This window comes from Pagrus pagrus (genome assembly GCF_965226575.1).
Source record: "Pagrus pagrus genome assembly, chromosome: 19".
Taxonomy (NCBI): Eukaryota; Metazoa; Chordata; class Actinopteri; order Spariformes; family Sparidae; genus Pagrus; species Pagrus pagrus.
The window spans coordinates 24833066-24860490 of record NC_140203.1 but is presented as its reverse complement, the minus strand read 5'-3'; the positions used below and the strand labels follow the sequence as shown (position 1 = coordinate 24860490).

The following is a 27425-nucleotide window of genomic DNA, read 5'->3' as shown; positions in this document are numbered from 1 at the left end:
TCTCAACTAAACGAGTACCAGTGCGGTACAAACCCTAGGTACAAGGAAACAAGATGTAGAGTTAGAAAATAAGGGAGTAACAATCTGAATTTTTACTTTAGGTGTTTATTAACAAATGGGCACCTCTTCTGTTATTACGAGGTACAGTCTGACCGACTGAACAACCAAACTGAACGTTGATGGTGAAGAAAAGCTTTGATGTTCAGGTTTCTACAGTAAATACAGCTGAACTAAAATCAGGAGTGTTCATCTCACAGCCGAGGAAATTGTAGAAGATGATCAATGTCATGTCCTGTCCCAGTGTAACTATCATGAACAGTAAAGGACACAAACATCACCACTCATTGAAAAACATTATTTAGTCATTCCACAAAATCAAAATTAAAATATGATACAACGAGCTATAGGTCATGTCAAAAACTTTCAAAACTCAGCAGCCAAACCCACAGGCAATATCTATACAAAACATCTCTATAGTGTCTCTCATCAACAGCTGCATGGAGAACAGTCTCAGCTGACTCCCCCAGCATTATTATTATTCTCATTATTAATAGTATTCTGTGCTTACATTTTCTGCCTTAGATTACTAACAGTTCAGTCTCATTAGATTGCATCGAGTGGAAAAAAGGTCAAAATCAAAACACTTCTATGTTAAAACTGTCAAAGTCACAGACAAACACTCATATTACAGAGCAGGTATATATTTTTTCCTTGGTTAAATTCTTCCTTTACTTCTCAGGAATGTCATTTCCACTTGACGACTTTGTGCAAATCTCAGTAAAACTATAACAGCCACTTAACTGTGGTTGAGATTGCTTTATAGCAACAAAATAATAAAAAAGTCAAGAAATGCAGGTATTTTTTAGCATTGATCAGATAGACTAATAAATAAAAGTACCTAGTATCCTTAAACAAAAACAATCACGCTACATTCAATGACGTTCATAAACCTTTGAATGCTCATTCAAAATTATTTAGGGAAAACAAACTCAAGTGAATACAGTAATTGCTACCTTGTGAGAAGAAGTGATTCCTCTGTTATCAGTGTACTGATGAAAAATAGAGCTCAAAGTGCTCTCAAATGCTTGTACATTGTATAAATATGTGCTAATAAGCGCTAAAATAACTTAAATTAACAAGAGAAAAGGCGCATCTGATGATTGCCTGACTTTACTACATCTGCTTTATATCCTCCGATCATGTGCCATCAGACCAATCAACATCCACAACAAAAGAGTCCTTTCTCACCATGAGGAGAAGTTCAGTGTTGTATCAAAAGTAGAGGAACTGTTTGGGCACATCATCTTTTTAGTATCATGTCATAGATCCACTTTGGGAAAAGCTAAGCTAATTTATGTGTTTTGAGGAACAGCCTCACAAGAGGAGGGGACCATGTGGATAAGGAAAGCCAACCTTAGCTGGCATCAACGGATGACGTTGTCATTCTGTGTAATGCTGGCACGTGATAATTGTCTGAAAGATGTTGCTTCCCAGACACAGCAGATGGAGAGGATGTGGGGTTGCAGTGAGGGAGTGTGTGTAAGAGGTCAGTGACTATTCAGGGGTGGGCTGGGACTTCACATAGTTGAGTTCAGGGTGACTCAAGCTGCATCAGCTGGCACATGGAGCAGCGTATCAATTGTCAGGATGTGGAGACGGGGCCTTCTGTGGCGACATGGACAGGATGCTCTCTGCCTCTTCATACATCTGAGAAACAGACAGGCAATCATCACATGTAGGTACATTTAAAGTTGTGCATTTTTTGCAAAGTAGAGGGGATACTCTGCTTCAGCTGAGCATGTAACTTAAGATCCTACAAAAGTGGCTGTTCAGCTACAAAAGTGTCACGTCTTCAAGTTTGTAGCTGCTGAAACATGTCAGACGTTGAGAATGCTTTTTAAGAAAGCATTTTTCACCGCCTGACCACTGAGCATTAAGAAGAAAACAGAAATAGTTAAAAAACAAACAAAACTAAACCATCATTTCACTTAAAGGGGAGCTCAAACACATACAAGTTAGAATTGTAGTCTAATTTCCATTTAGGTTTAAGTTTGAATCTTTCATTCTTTTACAATCACATTTTTTTGGCTCAACTTGGATTTTTAAATTCATAAATGATTCATAAATTGAATATATGTTGTCAATTTTTGGATTTACACGTCTTGAAATAACCTACTACAACTGCAGCAAGGAGTGGAGGAAGGCTGATGCTGCATTTGGAGTTTATGATGTGACTGTGATAATGGCGACTGTGTCATCAAGGCAAACACAGACACTAAAGCAAGGGACATTTTTTTCTGAAATTCTTTTGCAGTCCCTTGCACTGCGTTTTGCTTCCGTCTGAAATATATCATGATATAATGTGACTACAAATCGACACTTAACTGACTGCTCAGGTACAAATCTCTATCATTGCAGTTAGATTGATAACTAGAAGCAGTACAGAAGTGCCACAGTACAGCTTCCTTAGCCATATCTATAGCATCATTCAACCATAACTGCAGCAGTAGTCTGAGCATTAATCACCTCCACAGCTTCAACTAGCACAGCCAGGCAGAGCAGCTGTGCTCACAGCCAGTGTTTGTAAAGTGTGGGAGCTCGGCCTTCTGAAAGGAGGACAGAGCATTAAATGCAGGACTCCACTGATGTTCATTGGCCTTTAGACCTCTTTGGCTACTTGCTGCTTTATATCACTTTCAACAACCCTATTCTCTGGGGTCATGATCACCTATCACAAATATAAAATACTTACTGGTATAAATGGCACATCTTGGAAGAGCTCCTGAATGAAGCGGCGTGAGGGCAGGCGGAACATGCAGTGAGCCAGTAGGTAGGAGACCTCTGAATATAGACAGATGTCATCAAATGCATAGGGGAACTTCTCCTTGATCCTACAAGGAAAACACATTTACCAAACATCAGAATAAGCTTGATAGATGTAAGCAATATACTGTAAATGTAACAAAGCAGCTTTGTTTCGTTAAAGATGGGGTCAGCCTCACGTTAACAGACTGGTCTCATGGTTTTTGGTCCCCACAGATGAGCTGAGATTGATGACCAGACGAAGAACCTCCTTTCTCAGCAGGACCCTGCCAGCCGGTGCATCCTCGGGTATGGTCTTCACCCCTGCCAAGGTAAATAAGTAAAAAGAAAAAATCAGAAACGAGAGGTGCACTAATATGGAAGTCCATGCAGTTTATATCGATAAGATTGTCTCTATAATGAACTAATATCTGCCAATATATATCAACCCGGCTAATTCATTGGTCAGGCTTTCATAAGTGTGTTATTTTCACTCCACTGTTGCCTCTGCTCTGAAGTTACAGCAGTCAGGGTTCCATCCAAATTTTCACTGCTTTCCCAGAAAAACTGGCAAAACAAAATCCATCCACAACTGTTATGTGAAGATTATGAGTGTGTTCATGAGGATAAATAGTTGGTGAGGCCAATTCTCGAGTCGGTGCCATTAACATCGCAGAAGAAGCGGATACAATGAGATGACGTCATTAAAAAGCTCCAGTCAAAGCTCAAACAATGGAAAACAGGACAGAAATATGACGTTCCTGCTTCTTTTAGTTTGTTTCTAATGCACTCTGTTGCATTTTGATTTCATCTGATACAGCAACTTTTCCATCTAAGGCAAACGTGAAATGATTTTTTGCGATATTTTCACTATGGTTTTCTCATGAACAAATTTACAATCCACGTAAAAACAGGTGGATGGAAAAGCACTTCCTGCTAAAAACCAGGTGGCGTCTCTGGTCTACAGCCATGCTCCCTATTATCCAACATAATATTTAATAATTATTATTATCAGCTGGAATTTCAATATTGGGATAATCCCAATAACTTTCTTACTTATCTGCAAATAATAATAATAATGTAGAGTGTTGCATATATGATGTAAAATGATAAATAAATTAACCTTGTACTAGTTACCAACTTCAAATGTGAAAGTTGGACTAAAACTCTTTCCAGTACCTACCCAAAACAAGTTCTGTGCTGCGACCACTAGCCCCAGATCCCTGGGACACAGTGTCACTGCATAAAGACCCCCCTGACAGCTTGGTTTGGACCATGACCTCCATATGATTTGCTGGAGGTGCGCTGTACCACTCTGAAACTGGGGGCACCTCTGTTAGATCTAAAGAAGAGGAGGAGTTATATTATATGAAATACAAAACACTTTGGTGACAAAATTGCAGCTCATTTAATAAATATATCATAACAATGTGTGTTGCACCGTTTCATTTAACCAGTAACAGGATCCCACCTGGGTTGCTGTTGTGGGAGTTGACACCAAGTACAGACAGTCCAGCGCAGTACAGGCAGTTGTTATCGCTGTGCTCTTGCAGGCCCGTCTCCTCTGAGCCCAGCATCTGCTGCTGTTCTGCCCGGCTCACTGCCATCAGCTCTGTAATACTGAGCTGAGAGCGAAGCCTCGCTGGGCGACATTCATCACTGGGGCCTGAGGATACACACAGCAGTCACTGAAAACATGCTTAAGCTAGTATAGGCTATTTGAAGTGCAGTCTCACACTCAAATAGTGGTCTGAACACGGACTTCAGAGTACAGACTTTTATTGGTTTTGCTATACACGGTCTGGGTGCTGGACTGTGCCCTTTGTTTTCTGCTCCGTTAACAAAGCATTAACAAAAATCGTTGATTTGTAACAGAATTCTCTTCTCTTCCCTTATAATGAAGTATGGGAACTTCATGAGATGGAACAAATTACATCCACAGTAAAACTCCAGAAGCCCAAATGTATAAAAGGTTAGAGTCCTCACTTCTTCAACAAGATAACATGTAAAATGATGCTAGAATTGTATTTGGCTGTGTAAAATGCTGAAATTCAAGCTTTATTTAAGTTAAATTAATGGCAGTGGTTGATGGGATTGCAAAACATGCTGTGATCTAGCTGTTCATTTGATGATGATAAGTGCTGAAAGTGTCCTGTTTCTAAATTCTCACCATCCGAGTCACCAGAGAAGAATTTAGCAGAGCGGTCTTCAGAAGGTGGGCTCATCCTCTTTTGGAAATACGGTGTTTCTTTAAGCTGAGGGAGTCCAATAACAAAGGTCACATCCCACTCACTTCAGGTTCACAGAGAAGAGTCATAATGGTGATCTGGTGTTCTCTAAACAAAAAACATTCTTATGGACTATTAGCATTACCTGAAACATGTTGTTGATATTGACAGGCAAAGCTAGGCCTATGTAGTCATCTGTGGAGCCATAGGTGGCACTGGACACTATGGAGCGCACAGAGGAGGACCGCTGCAGTGTAGTTTGGCTGATTGGGCTCAGCAGGTCCTCCTTATCCAGAGATGCAAAGCTGAGAGCTTTCAGAAATCTGGAGAGAGGTGGACAATAGGATAAAGGCACATACGGTATTAATAGTTTTCATTCCTAAAGTGCCATGTTGTATTTCTGCAAAATAACCACCTTGTTTCACATGATCAATTATGTGCAGTGGCAATGCAGTCCATTTTATTAGATATGTTCAATTACATGTACGTAAAACCTCCATCAGACTAATAAGCCTATTTTGAGAGACTTATTTCAGATTTGTGTAATTGTGTAATATGTGTACATTCATATTAGCTGAAAAATCTTAAGTTAACTTAAAGTGAAATGATATTATAAACACTGTCACTTGGGATTTTAAGGATTAAGTGGTCACATTTGATAAGTATATAGGGAGTTTACTGCGATGCAGCCATCTTTGATTCAGAGTTGCCAAGTTTGAGGAGCCACTGGATATAGAGGTGTGTGTACTCGTTATATGTTCCCATTTCTTGTAAAGCATGAAAAGCTACTGTCAACAAGTTTTATTACATTAAAAGTCTACCTATAAAGACAAATGGAGGAAGTTTTGAGTTTGTACAGTAGCTCTGTGTCAGCTAATATACTGTAGGTTTAGAGTGTTGTCTTAAAAAATTCTGCATTTATAGACAATAAAGAAAAGAATATCAAACATCTTAAACATTACTGATACCTTCGTGAAGTGAGTCTGGAGTCCAGACTGCCTGTATTCATGGTGATGACATTAGTGAAGAGTATGTCTTTGGCTGGGGAGGCCAGGGCCTCGCTGTGGGACAGAGAGGGCTGGATGCGTTGATGTTGCAGCCTCCTTAGGGTGGCATAGCCCAGAGCGTCACGAGGACTCGTGCAGCCATTGTGGGAGCTCGAGTACTTCAGTGTGGCATATCCCAAAGCCTCTCTGGAACTCGAGTATATGCTACAGTCAGCTAAGCTGCTCAGGGTGGTCACTGAGGGGGACTTGAAGGACTGGGCTCGGCGGGGCAAGGTGTGGGAGGAACCAGGAGGGACAAGCGAGGTAGAGCAGGACTTGGGAATTGAGAGTGGTGTGGAGTAGGGTTGGGGTGTCAGTGAGTGCACGTTCTGGATGGTCTGGGCGCTTATTACAGTGTTAAGGCTGACACAGTCGGTGTCTATGGTGGAGGGCAGTGTCTCCCTGGAGGGGCTGGAGCTCATGGAGCTGATGCCACTGGTGGTGGTGTCTGTGTTAAAGCTTTGACTGCGGCTTTTAAATTGGGCTCCACTGCCTGCTGAGGGCCCATCTTCAGCCAACCTCTCATAGCTACACTTCTCCCGCTGGTGTTCAACTGTTCTCACCCCTGACCCGTCCATTTCCACCTCCCCAATGCTGGGTGTGCTCCCGCTAATTTCTATGGCTTTATTCCCCACACCTGAGGGGCTTTTAGAAAGATGGCCATTGTAAATAGGGTAAACATCTGTTGCTACAAATGAGTGGCTGGTAGGTTCAGCAATAGTGAGTCTGAGCCCCAGTTTTCCATCCGGCCCTCCTGCTTGGCCTTGGTTGCTGCCTTTAGAGTGAGGGGTGGTGCAAGGCCTCTTCCCAGGGAGAGACAGCGAATGGAGAAGGCGGTTGCGGAAGCGGGAAGAGGACAGCATGGTGAAAGGGCTTCGGTCCTTCAGTTTGGGGCACATGAACAAAGAAGACTCCTCTGAGAAGTCACAGCCTTCTAGCCTCTCATCATCTAGCATATACACTCCTGCAAATAACACAGCAGCAGTTCTTGTAACAGAGTTATTAAAGTAATCAAATCATTCTTTGACTTTATTGGAGAGTTTGGGCTTACTGGGTTGTACAGAGTCACTCTCGCTGTTGTGCCTGGAGCCTGTGGACTCTGTGAGCCTGAGAGTACTGGGGACCGAGGACAGCAGGTTGTAGGGTCTGGACTGCGGCTCCAACTCCTCCGGTACTACAGGCCACAACATGCTACGGCTATGTCTCACAGCGTCCCAGCCCTGCTGCCTCAACGTGTCGCATCCCTGCCTCGTCTTACTGATGAGGCCCAGCACATACAGACACGCCCTGCACAGAAGCCACAGTCAAGTCAAGTCAATTTTAGTTGTATAGCACATTTCATACACAGGTAAACTCAATGTGCTTTACAGTAAACCAGATAAAAGGTTAACAAATAAGATAGAAAATACATATTAATACTGCAGTACTTGCAGCAAAACACAGATCAGCAGGCAGTTTGTTTCAGAGAACAGCCCAATACGACCAAATGCACCTTCACCTGATTTAGTTTGAATTCTAGGTACATTCAGGAGACATGCTTGATGATCTGAGGATCGGGCTATAGCCATTGAGCAGGCAAGTAATATATTTAGGAGCCTACGATTTAGGGCCTTGAAATCAAGCAGTTATATTTCCAAATCAATTCTAAACTGAACTGACAGCCAGTGTATTGCTTTCAGTACAGGTGTAATGTGTTGTATTCCTCTCTGCACCAGAAGTGGGAAGCAGTCACATCTTCTGTGTGATCACCTTGCACTAGCCTTTTATAAATATCTGAGCAGTGTTATGGTGGCTATAGTAGTTATGGTGGCTGGTCAGAATGAGTTATAACAGAAGTTGACTCTGGACGTTCAAAACGTGTGTGAATAAAAGATTTCTTCATCTAAAACACAGACTCACTGTGAAGACTCTCTGGTTAGATACACATTATATCCAATCCAGTTTTCCATGGTTCTGTGTAACAAGCTCTGTTATATATAACATATTGGTTATATATTCCAAACAATGTTATATATACAGTGATACAGCTTATTAAGGTGTATCATTGTATATATAATTTTTTTAATGTAATGATGAGTTAGTATTAGAATTCTTGCAATGTTTCACCATAGGAACATCACGCTTTTGTACAGCTGTAAAACACAGTAAGCTAGCTGAGCTAGTTGAATGCCCACTATAAGCAAGTGAATACTGTAGCTAACTTGAGTATCTCTTTAATCTGATGGTTCATGGTTGATGGTTGGTGGTGGGTGTGGTCCATACGGCCTCCACATATATGGGGATGTGTGTTCCCTGCTTGGAGAAATGCACAGTCTGTGTGAACAGACTATGAGGGCAATGTTTTACTTACAGAACCGGCATTAGCAACTGTATGTTAAAAAACAAACTGGAAATGGAACAAAACATGGGTCAGCTCCATAAAGTCAATACCAGACTCTTTACAGTATTTCTCACCATTAATGAAACATGATTTTGAGAACAAAGTGCAGATAATCATTTATAAGTAATGTCAGTTGTAAACGTGCCGATTCTTTCATATTCATTGGTTTATGGGCACAATTATTATAGGACAACAGCCAGTGCAAGCAGTGCTATGACAGGTTTTTATTTCCCTGAACTTGAAATTGGCTTTACCCATCCGTGTGGTACTTCAGCATTTAGACCAGATTTAATACTTGCAGCAAATGCTCAGCATTAATGGAATAATGCTTAAAATATAAATACATACCATAACGGCATTTTAAGCTCATAATGTGGCTATGACTATTTCATGAGGTTTGGTGGATGTGCCTTCGTTTTGTGCAGTGAGCTGATTTAAAACAAAGTAAAGCAGTTTTGAAGTCCTACCCTCTGATGGACAGGACCTCACAGTGGTAGGCCAGCGCCACAATGTCAGTGATCACCCCCTCCTCCAGCAGCAGGTTCAGACCCCAGTTTGATGAACCTATGTTTCCCTGGTAGAAAAGACAACTGGTGAACATCCACTGTGGATTTCCTTTTCTTAGAATTGCATATTTTTTAAATCTTAAGTCTAAATGATAACAGAATTATAAATGCTGACCAAAGCCCAAAGTGCTGCCTTCAGTTGTTTGATGCCCTCCCATTTGTCCAGGGCAGGAGATCGAACACTGTAGCTCAAATCAGGAACCACATTCTGCAGGAGGAGGAGTAAAGAAGAGGATAACAGACAAACTATCAAAGCAACCAACACTCTATGGTATGACACCTTTAATCTTTCCTTCCTTGACCATCCTGGCTTTGAGCTGAGTAGACCAAAGCATGTTTTTTTTAAATTACTTATGCAAGAATTTCAATAATTAAAGCAAAGAATTAAAGTAAAGGTTTAGTACTCATGACCTGGCTCAATATGAAATAAAGTTTTGCAATTAGAATATTATTGCTTATTTTTTTCAATTTTATAATAGAAATACTTGTAGATGTTTCTATCTCATAATGTTTTTTCCCCAATAACACTTTTTACTACATGTCACCTTTCACAGTGACGCATTTGGTTTCATGACATCACTTTTCATGACAATGGTATCATCACTGCCTTCTAACCTTTCAGCCCATCTTATGCCCGCTACCTCCCTGAAGCTAGAAAGTGCAGCGACTGCTAACTGATTTAGCCAACTGGCTCCTGTTAGCAACAACAACAGTAACAACAGTAATCATCCATGTCTAACTAAGCTCCTTGCTTACGGCAGCTAGTCGCTTCAGCCAAAGCCAGCTACAACAGAGTATAGTGGGAGAGTATAGTTTTGGAACATCTTCGAATTCTGGCCATTTCATACAAATTACACCTTTAATTGCATCTCCGGATGTACATCAGCGTGTAGGTGAGGTGTAACAAACAGATGAAGTTACCTGGGCTTGAAGTAGCTGGCAGCCAGTCTTATCATGAACCAGTTGACCATACAAGTGCACAGGAAGGTAAACATTTGGCCTCTGTAACCTATATTACCATACATGAACAAAGAGGGAACAAGCTGTATTAAGTTACAACTATGCTTTGTTGTTTGTACAGATGGAAATTTATCTTGCAAATAATATTTTGGCCAGATGATGGTGCTAAATGAGCAGGGATCACCAAAATCATTCTCTGGGGAACAATAAATGTGTGCATTCATCCAGTAGATTTTGAGATATGTTTGTCAGGACTACAGTGGTGCACCGAACAACAGACCAACTGACAGACAGACCAGGCAACAGACTAACACTGTCACCCCAGCACACAGCTAAAAACTGTAACAATCACCTTTATCATGGTGGTGAAATGGCAGGACTGGAGCTGCTGTAAATGATGTGCCTCTATTATATTTGTGTTGTGTTTTAAATACAGTAAGCAGTCCAGTACAGTAAGCAGGGTGGGTCACCTTTGGTTGCTGCGGCGTACATAGTTGTCTCCATTAACAGGTTTGCGGTACGTGGTGAGGGCCTCATTAAGCTGCTCCTCTATCATGTCCACATACTTCAAGTTATACTCCTGCAAGGGCACGCAGGAACATTGAACAGCTATTAATGTCAAGGGAAATGACAGAATGACGGACGTATGCTGGTGGAAATGTACCTTCTGCCATTTCTCCATCTGTTTAGTGACATATCCTCTCTCACTGAGATAGGAGAAACCCTTTGGAATAGATAAAAACCTGGTGACAACAGAAACAAGGAACATGTATTTGTATAGCACCTGTCAACAACAACAATACACAGTGCTTTGTAAAAGACATATAAAGCCATTCAGTCATATAATAGAAACACTCAAAGTAATCATATACATTTGTAAAATCTTTTTTTCCTTTTTGTTTGTGGATCATGGGACATGCATATGTTACCAGTGTTGAGACTACTTTTTCTTCTTTTATGTAACTGTTTTCCATAGTTTTTTTCAAGGCATTTAGATGTAAGACTCAAACAACAAGACTTAAATTACAGAAGGACCAGTGGTTCACAGAAAAACAGGAGGTACTTATGGTTGTAATTATCACTGGGGTAGGGATTACAAAGCTTTTCACAAATACACACCTAGAAGGTTATATTGAAATTACCCCACCTCCTGCAGAGACATAAATTAAGTCCAAGTCAGACTGACAAGTCTATTGCCATGGATGAATGGACAGTTTACCTTAGCAGCAGTAGCACACCCTTGTCCCCCAGGTGTGTGAGTGCAGGTTTCATCTCTGTCAGTGCATGTAGGTTGGCCTGAAGAAGAACACATGTAAGGGGGCTCTTTAAGTGCCAATGATTTAAAACCCACACTTCTTGCACCATTTATGTTGTGTGGTTTGCTTCCTCACCTTGTCTTCACAGGCTTCATCCAGGATTTCCAGTGCCTCCATGGAAATGGTCTTATTGCGGTCGTGAAGCTGGGTGACCAGGAGCTCGATGCCCCAGTTACTAAAGAACTCCACACTGGCACGCAGTAGGACCCGCAGATGCTTAGTGGCGTACAACCTGCAGGTCTATATCATCAAACCATAAAAGACAGGAAATACAGTCAAAAAGTCTCCGATACAACTCATTTTGACATTTAAAAACCATCCTCACATCTGTTATCTGCAGAGTTATGTTGATACCAAGATTATTCATCTTTTAGAAGTCACATTGAAAAGTATAACATCCATAAAATAGTTGTAAATAGATGTAGATGCATGGCTGTTGAGCCCTTCTGCATTGTACTAATAGTTAGACAACAGATCAGATATAGGTGGCATACAGCCCAAAATGTCTATACATTAAATTTATTAAATATAATATAAATATAATATATAAATATGACAGTTTGAGCCTGACGAATCGTGGCATTCTCATCTTGGAATATGCCCGTGCCATCAGGGAAGAAACAATCCATTGATGGAAAAACCTGGTCAGTCAGTATATTCAGGTCGTCAGCTGACCTCATTTTTGGGCACATAACATTGCTGAACCTAGACCTGACCAACTGAATCAACCCCAGATCATAACACTCCCCCTACAGGCTTGTACGGTAGGTACTTGGCATGATGGGAGCATCACTTCATCCACCTCTCTTCTTACCCTGATTGGCCCATAACTGTGGAACAGAGTAAATCTGGACTCATCAGACCACATTATCTTTTTCCATTGATCCAGAGTCCAATCTTTGTGCTCCCTAGCAAACTGAAGCCTTTTTTCAGATGAGCCTCACTGATAAGTGGTTTTCTTAAGGCTACACAGCTGTTTAGTCCCAATCCCTTCAGTTCTCTTCACATTGTGTGTGTGGAAATGCTCTTACTTTCACTATTAAACTTAGCCGTGAGTTCTACTGTAGATTTTATACCATTTGATTTCACCAAACGTGAATTTTTTAAATTTTTATTTAATTTAATTGATTTTAAGATGAGGTTTCAATAATGCATTGGACAGTTCTTAACCCAATTTTAGTAGTTTCATCAATCTCCTTAGTTGTTTTCATCACTTGATGCAGGCCAATAATTTGACCCTTCTGAAACAGAGTAACATCTCTTCCACGACCACAGGATATGTCTTCAGACATGATTGTTAAAGAAATGAGAAGAGCCCAGTTATTTGATTTGTTATAATGACCGATATCACAAATCAAATAACTGAGCTCTCAAAATGTTTTCATTCATTGTGTCAGGTTTGTTAGGCATTGTTGACTCTTAAACAACAGGTAGTGTGAAATTTCAAATGTCAACATTTCAGTTGGCTTTCATTGCCAAGAGACATTTTTACCTCCTGCTAAAAGAGTTGATATTGCAAAGAACGTATAGATTACAGTGAGCATGTTGACAATTAAAAGGTGTACTTCATGGTTGATAAATACTGAGCCATACATAACACCAACTATTAGTGCATGTGATCACACCAGAGGATGCTGTGGTGAAGATGTCAGAGAGAATTGTGTTGAGCCTTACATCAGTGGCAGCGGTGAGGATTTTGGACAGAATGACTCGAGCCAAACCGTCTCGACTGTAATCCATCGTGGAGACCGTCAACTTCAACAGGTGCTCTTGATTCTTCAGACTACACACGTTCAACAAGCTGATGGAATAAATGAGAGGAAGCAGCTGGTTATAGACTGAATGACAGCATCAGGAGAAGAGAACCCTGAAAAATGATCCAACAAGAGACAGCGACAATAAAGATCTGAATGTGTCTGGTTCAAATTTCAACACAAGTCTAAGACTTGACAGCTAAATGCTAAAGTTAGCTTGTTAACATGTTCATCTTAACTTGGTACAATGTTTACCATGTTCACCATCTTAGTTTAGGGTGTTAGTATGCTAACATTTGCTAGTTAATGCAAAACACAAGTACAGCTGAGGCTGATGGGAATGTCATTAGTTTTGCAGATATTAGGTCATAAATTATCATTCTGTCAATTAGAGCTAGCAAATTAACGCTCCATCTACACAGGAGCCCTTTGCACCACCGTTCTAGCGCTACACATGCATGCATCATGTTTTCATGCTTCTAATCTAGATTATTACATTTTACAAGCATAATTACAGTGATGGTGTATTGCAATCTGAGTGCTGCCAAAATGCTTCACTCAATGAGTACATCCTTTGTAGACAGACAGAGGACTGAAGCTGCTGTTGCTATGCTAATGTGCTAATTAATTACACTGGTTGTGTAGACATTGTATGGGGCTCACTAAAGTGATAACAATTACTCCTCAGGGGGCCATAATTTTGTGTTGCAAATTTAATGGCATCCCATCCAATGCCATCAGCAGACACTTCACTCAAAACCACAAATGTCAACCTCATGGTTGCACTAGAAAAAAGTCTAGGGATCATCAAAGTCAATAGGATACACTGTCTGGGAACCATGCGCTTCTCAGCGTCCTTACCATGTTAAGTGTCAGTCCATTTGGTTCACGGGTAAAATATTTCACAGAATAAGTGAACCTGCTGGCGGCACAGGAACAGTCAGGCATCACCAAAGTCTTTAGAATGTATCCGTCTGTACCACAAATGTCGTACTAAATTTCATGACAAGCCGTATAGTTATTGATTGATTGACCAACCAATGGACAGAAATTGGCAACACAAAAGCTATGCCACCATCATGGCCAAAGATATGTTAACTGAATTGCATTTTACCTCTTGACTCCCTGAGAGGGCATTGGCATTTAAGCAAAGACACAACTGGACAGGGTTGCACAAAAATCTACAATATGTATGTTTTTCCCCTATATATAAGATGATTTACATTGTGTAGTGCTAACTGCTAACACATATTTAAAAATAGATGCTTACCACTGGAATACATTGCACTTCTCCAGCATCTTGACACCATGTGGGTTGGCTGACAGGGTGCCAAGGAAGAGGAAGTAGTACTGGCTGAGTGTGGTTAGCAGCCCACTGCCCTGCAGACTGCGGTCAGGTTTGATTCCAGCACAGCAGAAGAGACACTGGACAATGTCCCTCACCAGGTCTTCCAGGTACGCCTGGCCTTCCTAACAGACAATCACAATGAATTAGTCGGCAGGTTAAAGGGTGACACATTTCCCTGTTTTAAATGTGTAGTCTCCAAACCCAACCTGAGATAATCTAAACACACACATTTGCAAAACCACAGAAACAACTTGCAACGGATGCAAAGAAATGTAAAGAAGTGCGACTAGTTGCAGAAATCTGTTTGTCCTCACCTCTTCAGATGCCAGGAGGAACTCTATATACTGGCAGCCAACCACAGTGAGCTGTCTAGCCTTGGAATGCTCCAGCTCCAGGCTGCCATACAGCTTACTGCTGGGCTTGTAGAAGAAAAGCAGCCTTTGCACAAATCTGTACAGGAGAAAATAAAAACACACAAACAAGGTATGTGACTGGTTGTTTATCAGTGTGCTGAAAACTAAATGAGAGAACACATGAACAGAAAAACTCACTTGTGCATGTGTTCATCCTTATTGCTACGTAAGCTTAGATTTGGCCACTGGAGACAAGAGTAAATCAAACATTAGAATATAAGACCATTAAAGGCATCTTATTTTTTACAGCAATATTAGCTGGACAATTGCAGATGAGGCCCAACCAGAAGGAAATTAGTTTCCATCCTAGCCTACAACATCAAAAATGAGTTACCAATTTGTTTCTGAATGAAAGCAGAGATCATTCACACCTTTACCTTCAAAATGGTTCCAATGAGGCACCAGTTCCAGTCCAGGTTCTCTTTGTGGTTGAGGATGTGACTGTCTCTCATGTTGGTCATCAGAGCATCCTCAGTTTCCTACAGGACATACACAGCTGGCTTTAGTAGCTAATAACATAATTAATTTGTTCTCTACTTCTACTTCTAACTCATTATTCATTGGAGGTGGATTTGGTTTGGGGCACCCAGCAGCTCAGTTGGTAGTTGGAGCGAGCCCTCCATGTACAGAGGCTGTGTCCTCGCTGCAGCAGCTCAGGGTTCAAATCAGACCTGTGGCCCTTTGCTGCATGTCATTTCACCTCTCTGTCATCCTGTTTCCTATCACTCCTTCAGCTGTTGTATCTAATAAATACCAGCCCCAGGTTATTTTATTTTTGAATTGTTTTTAGATACATAATCATACCACGTATCCCAGCTGTTGAAGTGAACCTTAACATGGTATTTATTCATAGAATTTAATATGCAGTCATAAAAGTTAACTTTACTGAATATAGAGCTAAGAAGGGAGAATATGTGTGGTTTCATCTTTATCATGGCACATAGACAATTAACAATGAATAAGAACAAACACAGGACCACATTACACATCACATGTCACCTCACACATAGATGGGATTAACCTGTTCAGTGTCCGTGCTGCAGCTGTTCCAGCGGTGAGGGTATGAATGTCTGAACTGTTGGACCAGACTGTTGTGGATAATGTGAGAATACTTTCAATTTCAGAGTAGACACTGAGCTGAAGGTGTTGTCTCGTTGTTCTTCAATTTGTAAGTGCCAAGAAATTTGAATGGGATGATCATTGAAAAACATTAGCAAACTGAGAAACACGTTCACCAACACAGAAAACACAACCCAATACAGAAAGTGATGGAAAAAGTAAAAGTGAAACACAGAAAGCCTAGTTGCAATCAATCATTTTATTTCTCTGTGTTCAGTTGTGTTTTCTGTACTTGCTTGTGTTTCTGTATTTGACCATTTCTTTGCTTGGGTCAAATCAGTGAAGATTTGTGGAGACTTGTTATACTTTTCTTTCTGAAATGTCTATTTCCCTGTGTTTTCTTAGATTGCAATGCAGGGCCACTGTCGTATTTCAGTGCTCTATCGCAATCAGATGAATGTTTCCCTTTCCCTTCCCCAAACACAGAGACACACAAACACACACACACACACACACACACATACGCAGGTACAGATAGCTTCTAGCACACTCACAACTGGTCATGGTCAGTTTGACAGCACTTGTATATGGCAAAACAGGTTAAATGCCCTGAACCTGGTCAGCACATTCACAAAACACAAACACACACACACGCACAAACACACACACCTTAACTCTCCTCCCTGTTCACTTCTTATGTTTACCCACCACTTAAACATTCACCTCAAATATACAACTCCATCGTATTCAGAGCTCAGGACCAAATTTTCCTTTAAAATCCAAAACGAAGACTTGCTGATAACCTTCATGAGATTCACCAAGTAAAAAACATAGAGCCCTGAAACCGCTAAAGACACACTGCAGGAATATGTGATCAATACTTGGTCATTTGTGTACCTTGACAATGAAAATGTCTCTCTGAGGTCTAAAGTGCTGGTCTCGGCAGTAGTGCGATGTTCCTGATGTGCGGAGGATGTGGTCCAAATAGAGACTGTAAGGTTTTGCTCCTCGCTTCTTCTTCTCATGAAAACACTTCAGGTAGTTGACAGCAGCACTTGCTCGTCTGCAAAAAGCATCTATTTCAGTGCCAATTCTTTGACATTGTTTTACGAAAACACATTAGAATTGGACACTAGTTAGACATCCTCTTCACTAAGCCTGTCCCATCTGCAGCACTTCTGGGCTGAGGTACTCACAGTCTCTTCTCAGGAGCAATATCGAAGGAGGCTGCCATGTTCATGAGGGTGGGCAAGCAGTGTAGGTGGTGGCTGTGGCTGTGAGGGAGGATGGTGTTGGCCTGTGTGAGAGAACCAGATGAATACACATAAACAATTTTAGGAATTTCCAGTTTGGATCAATGAATTGGAGCACATGAGGGATGTACCATATGGAGAAGTTCTCCCAGCAGGATGGTAGCCCGTATAGATATGGCATCATCGCTGCTTGTGATCACCTCGACCAGACCCTGCGGAAGTCAGACACAGTATGATACAAACGCTGACAGGATGATAAAAACACAAACAACTACTCTGTGGTAAATGACTGTACCTCCAGTAGTCCACTCTTAATGAAGGCAGAAAGCACCAGAGCCAGGTAGTTGTCCATCAGGTCCGGCCTGGAACAGAAATAGGAATTCAACTTTAAATCTCTATTCATTCATCTCAATTACATCATCTTTCAGCACACGTCATGAGATAGTCTTAGTATCCACACACAGGATTCACCTTGAGCATGGTCGACGTGGGAGAATTGTTTGTGCCTCTGAAGCCACAAATCCATCAGACAACCTCCAGCTGTCCTGAAATCTACTGGGGTCTTAACAGGAAACAGTGTCAGTTGAGCTTCTGATACGACTTCAGACAAGTCCAAATAAAGAAGGAGTTGATCAAAGTGATGTGACCGTACCCACCTACACTAGTAAGTGCTTCATTGAAGTCTGCAGTCACTACAGGTATGACAAGCTGGAAGATATCATAGAACACCTCCAACAAACCTTTCTGTGGGGGAAAGATGTGACTTTAGCACTGTCAAACATGATAAAACAGGTGTGTGGTTTTTTGTGACTTGTCTTTAGTAGTAATTTCTGTTGTTAAAAGTGAGACTTTCTTGTCATGTCTGCATTAGGGGTGCAATGAATATTTGACGTATTCGACAAAAATCGATGACCAGAGTAGTAGGCAACACCTTCATGACCAAAATCATCTGAAGCGTGGTAGCATTTCACTCTTAACTTAGCCAAAACAAGTTGTGAACACCAACATATGCATAGCTGACCGTGCCTGGCATGGGAGCACATCAGTTATGCTGGATGTCTGAATAGGAGGCACGTTGGCGCTCTGGATGGTGAAGACTCACCTCGGTAAGATAATTAGCTAGCTAATGCTAATGTTGGTGATGTAACAGATTGTAGTTGCTGTGTGATCTGTACCATACCCCACGACGGTTCGGCACACGTGTTGTGTGCCACAGATTTATTGCAAAGTTTAACCAACATAGTGTGAAATACAGTTTTACTACATGAGGCGGACGTTAACATAGAGCTAGCAAGGCTATGGCTAAAGGTTTTGCATGGGGGACTGCTCTGATTAGTAAAACTCAGAAAACTACAATGATTAGTCATATTTGCTGAAAAGCTGAGGAGGGTGGACAAAATGGCTGAGATTGATTGGTAGAACTGTTGTGATCACAACTTCCTAGACGGACTGAATTAACTTAAACTGAGAAATGGACAGCTCAGAATGTGGAGAATTTTTTTTTTTTTTTTTTTTTTGTAATTTGGGTGAAGTGGTGCTTTAAAGCCCAAAAATAATAAATTGAATTAAATTGACCACTACACATGTATAATGTGTCCTGAACAGCCATATGATGCTGACCTACAGCTGCCACGTTTTTATTACTCCACAAATCCAACAAAATGAAATATTCTCTGTCTTGTGAATGGTTTCATACACATATCTCTGAAACTCAACCTAATATCTTTGGAAAGCTTGGGAATCCTCTGAAATGTAAAACTTATTTGGAACTGCAGGGCTTAAATGATGGTTTCAATTAAGAATTTAGAGAGGAAATGAGAAACATTTTATATTTCAAAATGTACACAGATGGAATACAAATAAGCATTAAAGCCTTTAGCTTCTGGTTGAAGGTTGTGTCCTTTCACAAAGCAAACAAATATGACTGTTACATTCTACTGATTACCTACCCGCACTTCCATATTTGGTATACAGAGTAAGCCAATAAGAGACTGGATGCCAGAGTTGCCTGACTTGCAGAGGTTAATGATGCCTGCAAGGTGAAGGGGCCAGAGTTAGCCAGAGGAACACAGCACATGTTCTCGCTGAGTAATAATATTCTGCAATGTTATAAACAATGGGAAGGTTAATGAGGCATTCATAAATGAACATAATGTAGAGAAGGAACAGAGAAGTGCCACATGATTTAAAGATAAATGACACCATTTACCTGACCAGGAACGAAATGAGGCAACTATAGACATTTTACTGGCCAAGAATCGATCCTCCCTATCCTCCCTGAGGACAAGAAATAAAAAATATTAAACAATGACTAAACAAGTTTTATGTAACATGCTGCAGCAGACTTTGTGTAACTCACTTGAGCTGCCCCTCTGCTATATCGGGAGTGTGTCTGTAGTGGAAGTCTGTATATGGGGCCAGGATTTGCTAGAAGAGAGATGTGTTTTATAAATATCATCACACATACTTTAAGAGTTGTTTTGTACAGAACATTAAGTTTGTGATGTGTCAGTACCTCGAGTTCAACATCAGAGCGGACGTACTGCCTGGTGTGAGGGTGGTTGAGGAGGTGCAGGATGGTGGTGATGAGAGCTTCATTGATGCGACTCAGCTGACAGTCGGTCACGCTCTTCAGAATGGTGCTGAGTCCGCCCCGCTGTGCCACCACAACAGGGTTCTTCAAGGCTGCAGAATAAAGGGACCACACAGAGTTCTGCCAACACTGTTACACTGCTGACGTCAGGCTGAGAGTGTGTACGTGTGTGTCGTGTGTGTGTGGTTGTGTGTTTGTGTGTGTGTGCTTGCGTGTGTGCAGTTTGTTTGTACTCACAGAGCTCACAGACTATGGCAATGCAGGCCCGCACCATACGATCTCGTTCATGCAGCCCATCGTTGCCCACGGCAATGAGGGAATTGGTGACAGAGGAGGGGAAGAGCAGTGCATTCACAGTGATCATCTGTACGAGGCAGCAGCACAAACACACAGGGCAGTTAGATTGGTTCGTCAGTCTGAAAGTCAAACAAAATAACCAAACACCTACATGGATTGTCATGTGGTACCAGGATTATTGGTGTCAGAGGTTTTAGAAATGTATAAAGCCTTCTGTGGGAAGTTTGATGAGCAAATGATTTGTGAGGAGGCTGGGATCAGGGGTGGTCTCCACAGACCACATTGTTGCCAGTTTTTATAGACAATTTTTTTTTTCTGTAGAAAGTAGCTGTAGATGTATCTTTCTTTTTTACTTCATGTTCATTTATTTATTTATCGGCTTGTTTGCAATTCTGGTGAAATTACCCTTGAATGTTGGGGGGAAAAGCACTTTGAAGTCCTAAAAGATAATAATACAACATCCCAAATATACAGTATAGGCCTGCTGTTTCAATGCTAAAATTCCTGTCCGTGCATAAAAGAGATATATATTTGCCTTGAGGCAACTATAATATCAACAGCATCTCATAAACTTATATGAGACACAGCATGTGATTTGTATGACTCCTCTGGTCTGAGGCTAAATTTAACCTGATAAATGTCTTCTAGTGATGTCACTTGACTCAGCTTCAGTGAGGCTAAAGACTACAAGTTTCAGAATGAAAGAAATCTGTACGTGTGGAGTTAGAAAGAATTGAACTCACCAGACTTCTGCAGCCCGCATCTCATCTTTAACTGAGCCAGTGTGGCTCGAGGCAACATTAACCACAAATAGTAGAACACAATTGAATCTCTGACCTAACTGTCAGTGGTGAAGGTGAATTGTGGGTGATGTAGGCACCAGATTTTAGTTCACAGGTGGTGAGGATGATTCTCCCCCCCCCCCATATGCAAAAAAACGTATATGCACTTGTATATTCTTACCCTTAGCACCTAAATCATAGCACTTATGCACTTAAGTTATACTTGATAAATAGCAGCAGCTATGCTCAGAAGAGGGCGTGAAAATTGTTTCTATTTTCTCATTCTTACTTTATCGACGTTGATATGTTGTGGTTTCTTTCTTGTGACAAATGTACTTATTGTGAGTCGCTTTGGACAAAAGTGTCTGCTAAATGCCCTAAATGGATTCATAAATCTGATGGAGGAATTAGCTTTTTTTTTCCAACTATAAGACAGAACGGATCTCACCTTGCGTGCCAGCCTGAGAGCCTGTGTTCTTTCAACCTCATTACTTTGTTGGATATCTATACACCTGGGACAGAAACGAGAGGACGGGTTTATTAAAGGACAACGCCACTGTTATAACTCATTCAAGACAGTTGCAAGGTGGGAAGTATTGTTTCAGGCAACCCTGGTTCTGAAAGTAACTATTCATTTACCCTATAGACAATATTTCATGCCTCACAGCTACAGAATGTGTACAGCAGCAGTTGGTATGAAAACCCCAGGTTGAATCATCAGTACACAAGTGTGTTTGACTGTTAGATATCACTAATAAATATCTGGAACTTGGATTTTAAAAAAAAGTAGAAGATACATGGTAGGAACAAGCTCAAGATTACATTCAACGACTATGACGCCATGTTTCTTCTCAACTGAAATGACAAAACTTGATTCGCTCCTCTGACTGGCTTTTTTCTCCAAATTAAAACTTGTGGCCACAACTTAATCCCGCAGCAGTTTTACATCATCTGGGAGAGTGCTGTGTTTCTATATTTAGGAACATTAAGGTAATCTTTGAAAGGAAAAATAATAATGACAGTACAAACACTTCCAGAATCAGCGGCCCCTTCCACTATATTACTACATGACATGACGACGACTATCACTAAACTCAGCCTCTTTCAGCTGTGTGGTGTTCACTCACCTCGCAATCAAGTAGTCCACCTGCAGCTGAAGTACCTTCTCTAGTACACTGCTGTCTCTGATCAGGTAACGTAGAGCTCGTAACCCAGCTGCACGCACTTCCTTGGCCTCATTCAACAATGCTACCCGAAGACTTTGGAGGGACATCAGGAAAGACATGTAAACAAGAACACTGCAGCAGAAGAAATATGCAATTGTCGATGAGTCCAAATACTCACCAAATAATTATCTCCTCATATGAAAAGCCAAGCTTCTCCTCTGAGTGGCCAACACTGCAGAGAAGCTGTGGGGGAGAAAAATACAACTTCAGAGCAGGTCATGTACTTATGTGTGTACCCAGAGCACGGTCACTGATTATTAAACCCACCAGCAGGGTGTACAGATGTGAATGTCACAAACCTTTACAAAGTTGTTGAGGTGACCGAGCTTGCGCATGTTGGAGACTCCTTGCTGCTTCGAAACATTTTGAAGGATCTCACGAAGGTTGTCTGCAGGATCTGAAATCAGTGGAGGCGACATGGTCTTTACATATAAACCAAAGTAACACTATGACTTGATGTCAACGGAAAAATATTCCTTTCACACAAGTGTGACCATAATGAAGGGTGTCAAACAGAAACAGTGAACACATTAAACACAGTGGGAGTAAATACTGGTACCCACAGCAGAGGAACTATTTCCCTCTGTCTGCCACGTGCACAGATCCACAGCTTCAATTTTTCAATTCAGATTTTTGTCAATCATTGCAGCCCTAAAAAAACTATTATAATGTAGGAATTTTTGTAAGTATATTCCCAACATGAAGATGAGAACAGCAGAACTTGTGTTCTGCCACACTGATGATTTAATGTGATGAAAGTCAGCAGGTAATAATAGTTATAAAGTAAGTCACTCTGGTGCATTGAACCCTTCATCATTTTCTCTTTCCATTTTTGGCATTCTATTCTAGGATGAAATGATGCGGCACGGAGCAAAGTGTTCCTGTGCAGATTGCTGTGATTTAACAGGGATATTATTTCTCTGTAATGAGGACACTGTCACATCTCTTGTGTGCTCACACAACTTAAATGTTTGTAGTTTGTTAGGCTTAAAATACTGAAGTGAGAAATGATAGCTGAAAATAGGGTGGCGCAATATGGTAAAAAAAAAATATTATTTCGACGGATGATTAATGATTAGTGGGAATGATCATTTTTTTCATCACAATTTTCATTTATACTGAAAAAAAAACTATTAAGTTCATGATGATTTGACATGTGTTGGGGTCTGTACCAAACAAACATGTTTACTTTAATCTGCAGAACAAGATCTGTAGGTCAGGACATCTCTTTATTCTCATTTATCTTTATCAAGAATCGCAGCTCCTGTGATTTGACTATTTACACTTATACTTGGCTGCATTGTGATTTTCATAATGTTTCAATTTTCAACTGTGCCCTAACTGAAAACATCACAAGAATCATCTTTTCTGATTTAGTGAGTGTGCAAATGTGTGTCAAAATCAATCACAAACACTGAATAACCATTATTTAACCCTAATAAAACCCCACAACTGATAAACAATTGTCTACGGCAGCCATCGGAATAAAGCTGATTGACAGAAACACTGAACTGTACTACTGGTCAATGAAATGTATGTACATGAGAGGACATTAGAAGCACTGACATGAGGAGCCCACATTCCACCAGTGCATGACTAGCCATTGACTAGAAAACCAAAGGCCTGCTAAAATCTCATTTTATTAATCAGGTTATGACATTATTATTTTAATAAATGTATTTATAACTCTTTTAAACATACAATAGGTAATTTCCCCCAACACAAGCCTCATAGCTGCTGCTCAGCTCCTCAGAGCGGGCCAGCTCTGGAGGAGAGAGTCTGGTGTGGAGCCAGACCTTCTGGAGGAATAAATAAATTATCCTCTGATCCGGAGCTGTTCACCGACGGGAAGAGAGCTCAGAGATGACTTTTAATTTTTGGGATTAAGAAGTGGATTTATCTTCACTCCTGTTTATCAACCTGACTGCAGCAATGATCCTTGGAGGTGACCTCCATTGTTCAGTGTTTATGTTCTGTAATGTTGACTGCTGACTGGAGCTGGAGGGGAAATGTACTTTACTTCATGAACGTAACATTACAGAGAGGAGAGGGGAGAAAGAACCAGCATCGACCTGAGAGGTTGACCTGATTTCTCTGTTTGCTTGCTACCTTAGTGGAAAATCTGCCCTCGCTCCTGCCTACTGTCAATCACATTGCTCTGCTTTGCAGAGGCAGAGACACTCTCTGGTATTACATCCCTCCTGTAAGCGCACTGATTGTGATGCAACCTCTCCTATTAGTAGGCCTACTTATGCCGTTGTTTTGTACAAACTTGTAAGTGCACCAGGTTGTGGCGATGTTGTTCTGTCCACATTGGTTTTGACCAACTACATAATTAACAACAGGCTTCATCCACTACTGTAATGACTACGGAGTCTCAGGAAAAAAAAATCCTAAACGGGAGGAGTGGTTTTTGGGTTACTTAATGACTTGATTAAGCATTTACATTTTTATTAGATGCTAATATTTTCTTATTGAACAAATAATCAAAGGTAAACACCAGCCCTTTTGAGCCGATTGAAAATTAATTCAGGTTGGGCCCAATTTTATTCTAATTGGACTATTATTCTGATTATTAGCCCAATGTTAGGGTCAATGTAAACACAGCTATTGAAAGCAGATGAACTCTCAGTTGAATAGAAAGATATGGAGATAATATGAACACTGACAGTAGTCTTGCTTATTTTTCAAAATAAAGGCATACTATTTGCAGCTCTGCAGCAATTCACTTATTGTTTAGGATGCAGAGTCAGTCTCCTTAAAAGAGACTGCAGTTGTCGATGATTTTGTATGTTTTTCCTCTTTTGTAAAGCAAAGAGGGTTATGATTGTGAATGTGAATCCTTCTTACCTCAGCTATGCTAATGCAGTGTTTATGTTTTAATTATAACAATAACATTTTTGCAGCTGATATAAATCTAAATCTATATCATCCTTCACACCATACTATTAAACATCATCATTAGAATTGTCTGTTTTCATGTGCACCATTCTTTTGTTGTTTTGTTTGTTTATGAAAAAAAATGTACATGTTCGAAATAAAGATTTCAATCAATCAAGCACTGTAGTTTTGGTGAAGAAATGTTAATGAGCAAAGAAATATCTTCATTGGCTGATTTTTTTTCTGCCTAAACAAACTAAATAATCAAACTTTCTTTGTTTTCATGACTGAATAAACGGAATAAACAAACTGACCTTAAAGGACAACACAATTTATACTGTTTTACTTTGTTTATATGTGGCGGACCCTTCCACCTTTCTAGCTTCAAACAGTGTTCTGGGACTTTATTTTCCTCTGAGAACAGCTTGTTTATTCACTTGGAAAAATACATATTTCTGAGTTTGTAATATTACCTCATTAATGCTGTAAATATTAAAATTCTGAGTTTGAATTTCTTCTCCAAAACAACATAGTGCCCCTTTAAAGCTATTGGAAAGTGACCCACGAGGAGAATACCATTGTCAACGTCATTATTAATAATAATGATACTAACTTTGTTTGCATCACTATCTAAAAAGTCAGTAGACTATCTGCATAGAAGTTTTGACTAGACCGGAAGTACCACGTTTAGATCTTTGTAGCTTGACAGTGAGGACTGAGTTGGTAAACACGCAGGCAAAACATGCGGACAGTAAGAGTCAAAGCACCGAACACTTAGTTTGAGCATGACATCACCCACACAAACATATCTACACAGAAGAAAGCATGACACAGCGGTGAGGCAGGCAGGCAGACAGAGACAGAGACAGACAGTGACAGTGAAGTTCAGTGTGATGCTGCCGAGTCCTAAATGTGTCAGCCGCTCCCACACTTCAAACATACCTCTGTTCAGATCCAGCGGGACGTTCTCCTCCCCGCTGTCATTCCGACCTGTCAGCACAAACACAAAGTTATGAATGAGGTGAGCTGGTGACGACTCAGCCTCTCTGCCGGCGGTAATTCAGTATCTGAAGTCTCGGTGAGAGTGCGGTCAAGCCGCGTCGTGAGCGGAAATCTGCCTCACCTCGCATCCGACTGCTCCGTGACGGGCGGCCTCGGATGCTGCTGACCGCCATCTTTACAGGAGCCGCACTGAATGCGCTGAATGGGCCGAGCGCATGATACTATCGCGAGAATCTACATCCTGTCATCCCCTGTGCCTCATCTTCATCAGTACTCTGCCACTGAAGACTCCCCCTGCACGCATCACTAAGCAGTCTGAAATGTTGTCGTGGAGGATGTGAAACCCACGAGCTCTTGTATAATGACACATGAGCATGAAAAAAGAAAACACACACATTTACCACACGGATGTAGAAGATGGTTTTCTTAAACAGGATTTTCAATTTTTCCAATAAAATCCTTCAGGATTCCCACAAATTTCTAAAACTCTAAAATTCTTAATGAAGAGGTTTAGGCTCTTTTCGGATTTCCACAGTCCTGTTGTAAATCAGTCTTTTTCTGTCGGTTACAATAAAATCCTGTAGGATTCCTAAGAATTTTCGTGCTAATTAAGACTATGCCAATTGAGAAATATCAATAGAAAAATTAAAAGATACGAATGAATGTGTAACTGAAAAATAAAAATAAATGTAGCCTATTGGTTGTAATTGTCAGCAGTTACGTTCATGATAAATATGGGCTCTGATGAACATTGGCAGATATTCTGACATTGGAAATGTTCACAGCTTGGTGTTGTATTCACTTATAATGTTAGATCATACAGTGGGGCCCAAAAGTCTGAGACCACATTGAAAATCTCCAAGCTAAGAAATACCAGAATTTCACAGTGGATGATGAAAAAAGTCTATTTACTGATGAATCCCAGTGATAGCTTAGTGTCAGTAACAGAAGGGTGTATGTAAGGAGACGAACAGGAGAGAGAATTATGCCACAGTGAAACATGGTGCTGGAAGATGTTTTCAGACTCCTGCACAGAACTGACTCCACCCTGACTGAGGAGAAGCACCACTCCATTCTTCAGAGACATGCTCCACCCTCTGGTTGGACCTTTGTGGGGAAGGATTCATCCTGCAGCAGGTTAATGAGCAATTTTATGTGTTGCCCCACCCCTCCACACAATAACTTAAATACGGTAAAACCAGTGAACAGTTGAGAATATGGAGAGATTTGTGATCCAGAACATGCTTGGCTTTGCTCAGTAGTGAAATGCTTCCTGACAATTTGGATTGTACATGTTTTGTGTGAGTTTTCCAGCTGATTCTGTCGTCTATTGTCACCCCAAGAAATGTGTACTAATTAGCTCTTTCAATGTTGACACACTCTATTTGTATCTGTACTTGAGTATTTGCTTTATAATTACCAAATTAAATTATTTGTTTTTTTCAAATTTAGTGAATTATTTCTATCAAACCGCTTTTTTAATGTTCCCATTTCTGCAGTGATCACCTCTAATAATTGTT

General features: G+C 40.7%; 1 protein-coding gene across 1 annotated transcript; it reads right to left on the bottom strand.

The window, feature by feature from the left end:
- Positions 1-341: 341 nt before the first annotated feature.
- On the bottom strand, positions 342-26206 carry LOC311274631 (rapamycin-insensitive companion of mTOR-like). The gene is made up of 38 exons (XM_084382459.1): positions 26027-26206; positions 25846-25893; positions 22323-22420; positions 22142-22206; positions 21925-22056; positions 21246-21309; positions 19956-20082; positions 19641-19810; positions 19485-19552; positions 19335-19402; positions 19075-19157; positions 17782-17869; positions 17597-17687; positions 17421-17487; positions 17257-17337; positions 17069-17169; positions 16770-16935; positions 15191-15292; positions 14952-14998; positions 14715-14850; positions 14323-14522; positions 12973-13099; positions 11374-11538; positions 11202-11278; positions 10647-10725; positions 10453-10562; positions 9944-10031; positions 9138-9230; positions 8924-9030; positions 7128-7363; positions 5999-7040; positions 5176-5353; positions 4973-5057; positions 4274-4468; positions 3986-4144; positions 3003-3126; positions 2753-2891; positions 342-1707 (listed from the first exon to the last, which is right to left on the bottom strand). Exons 1-38 carry the CDS (start codon positions 26076-26078, stop codon positions 1636-1638), a joined length of 5130 nt encoding a protein of 1709 aa, XP_084238585.1. The 5' UTR covers positions 26079-26206; the 3' UTR covers positions 342-1635.
- Between the last annotated feature and the right edge of the window lie 1219 nt (positions 26207-27425).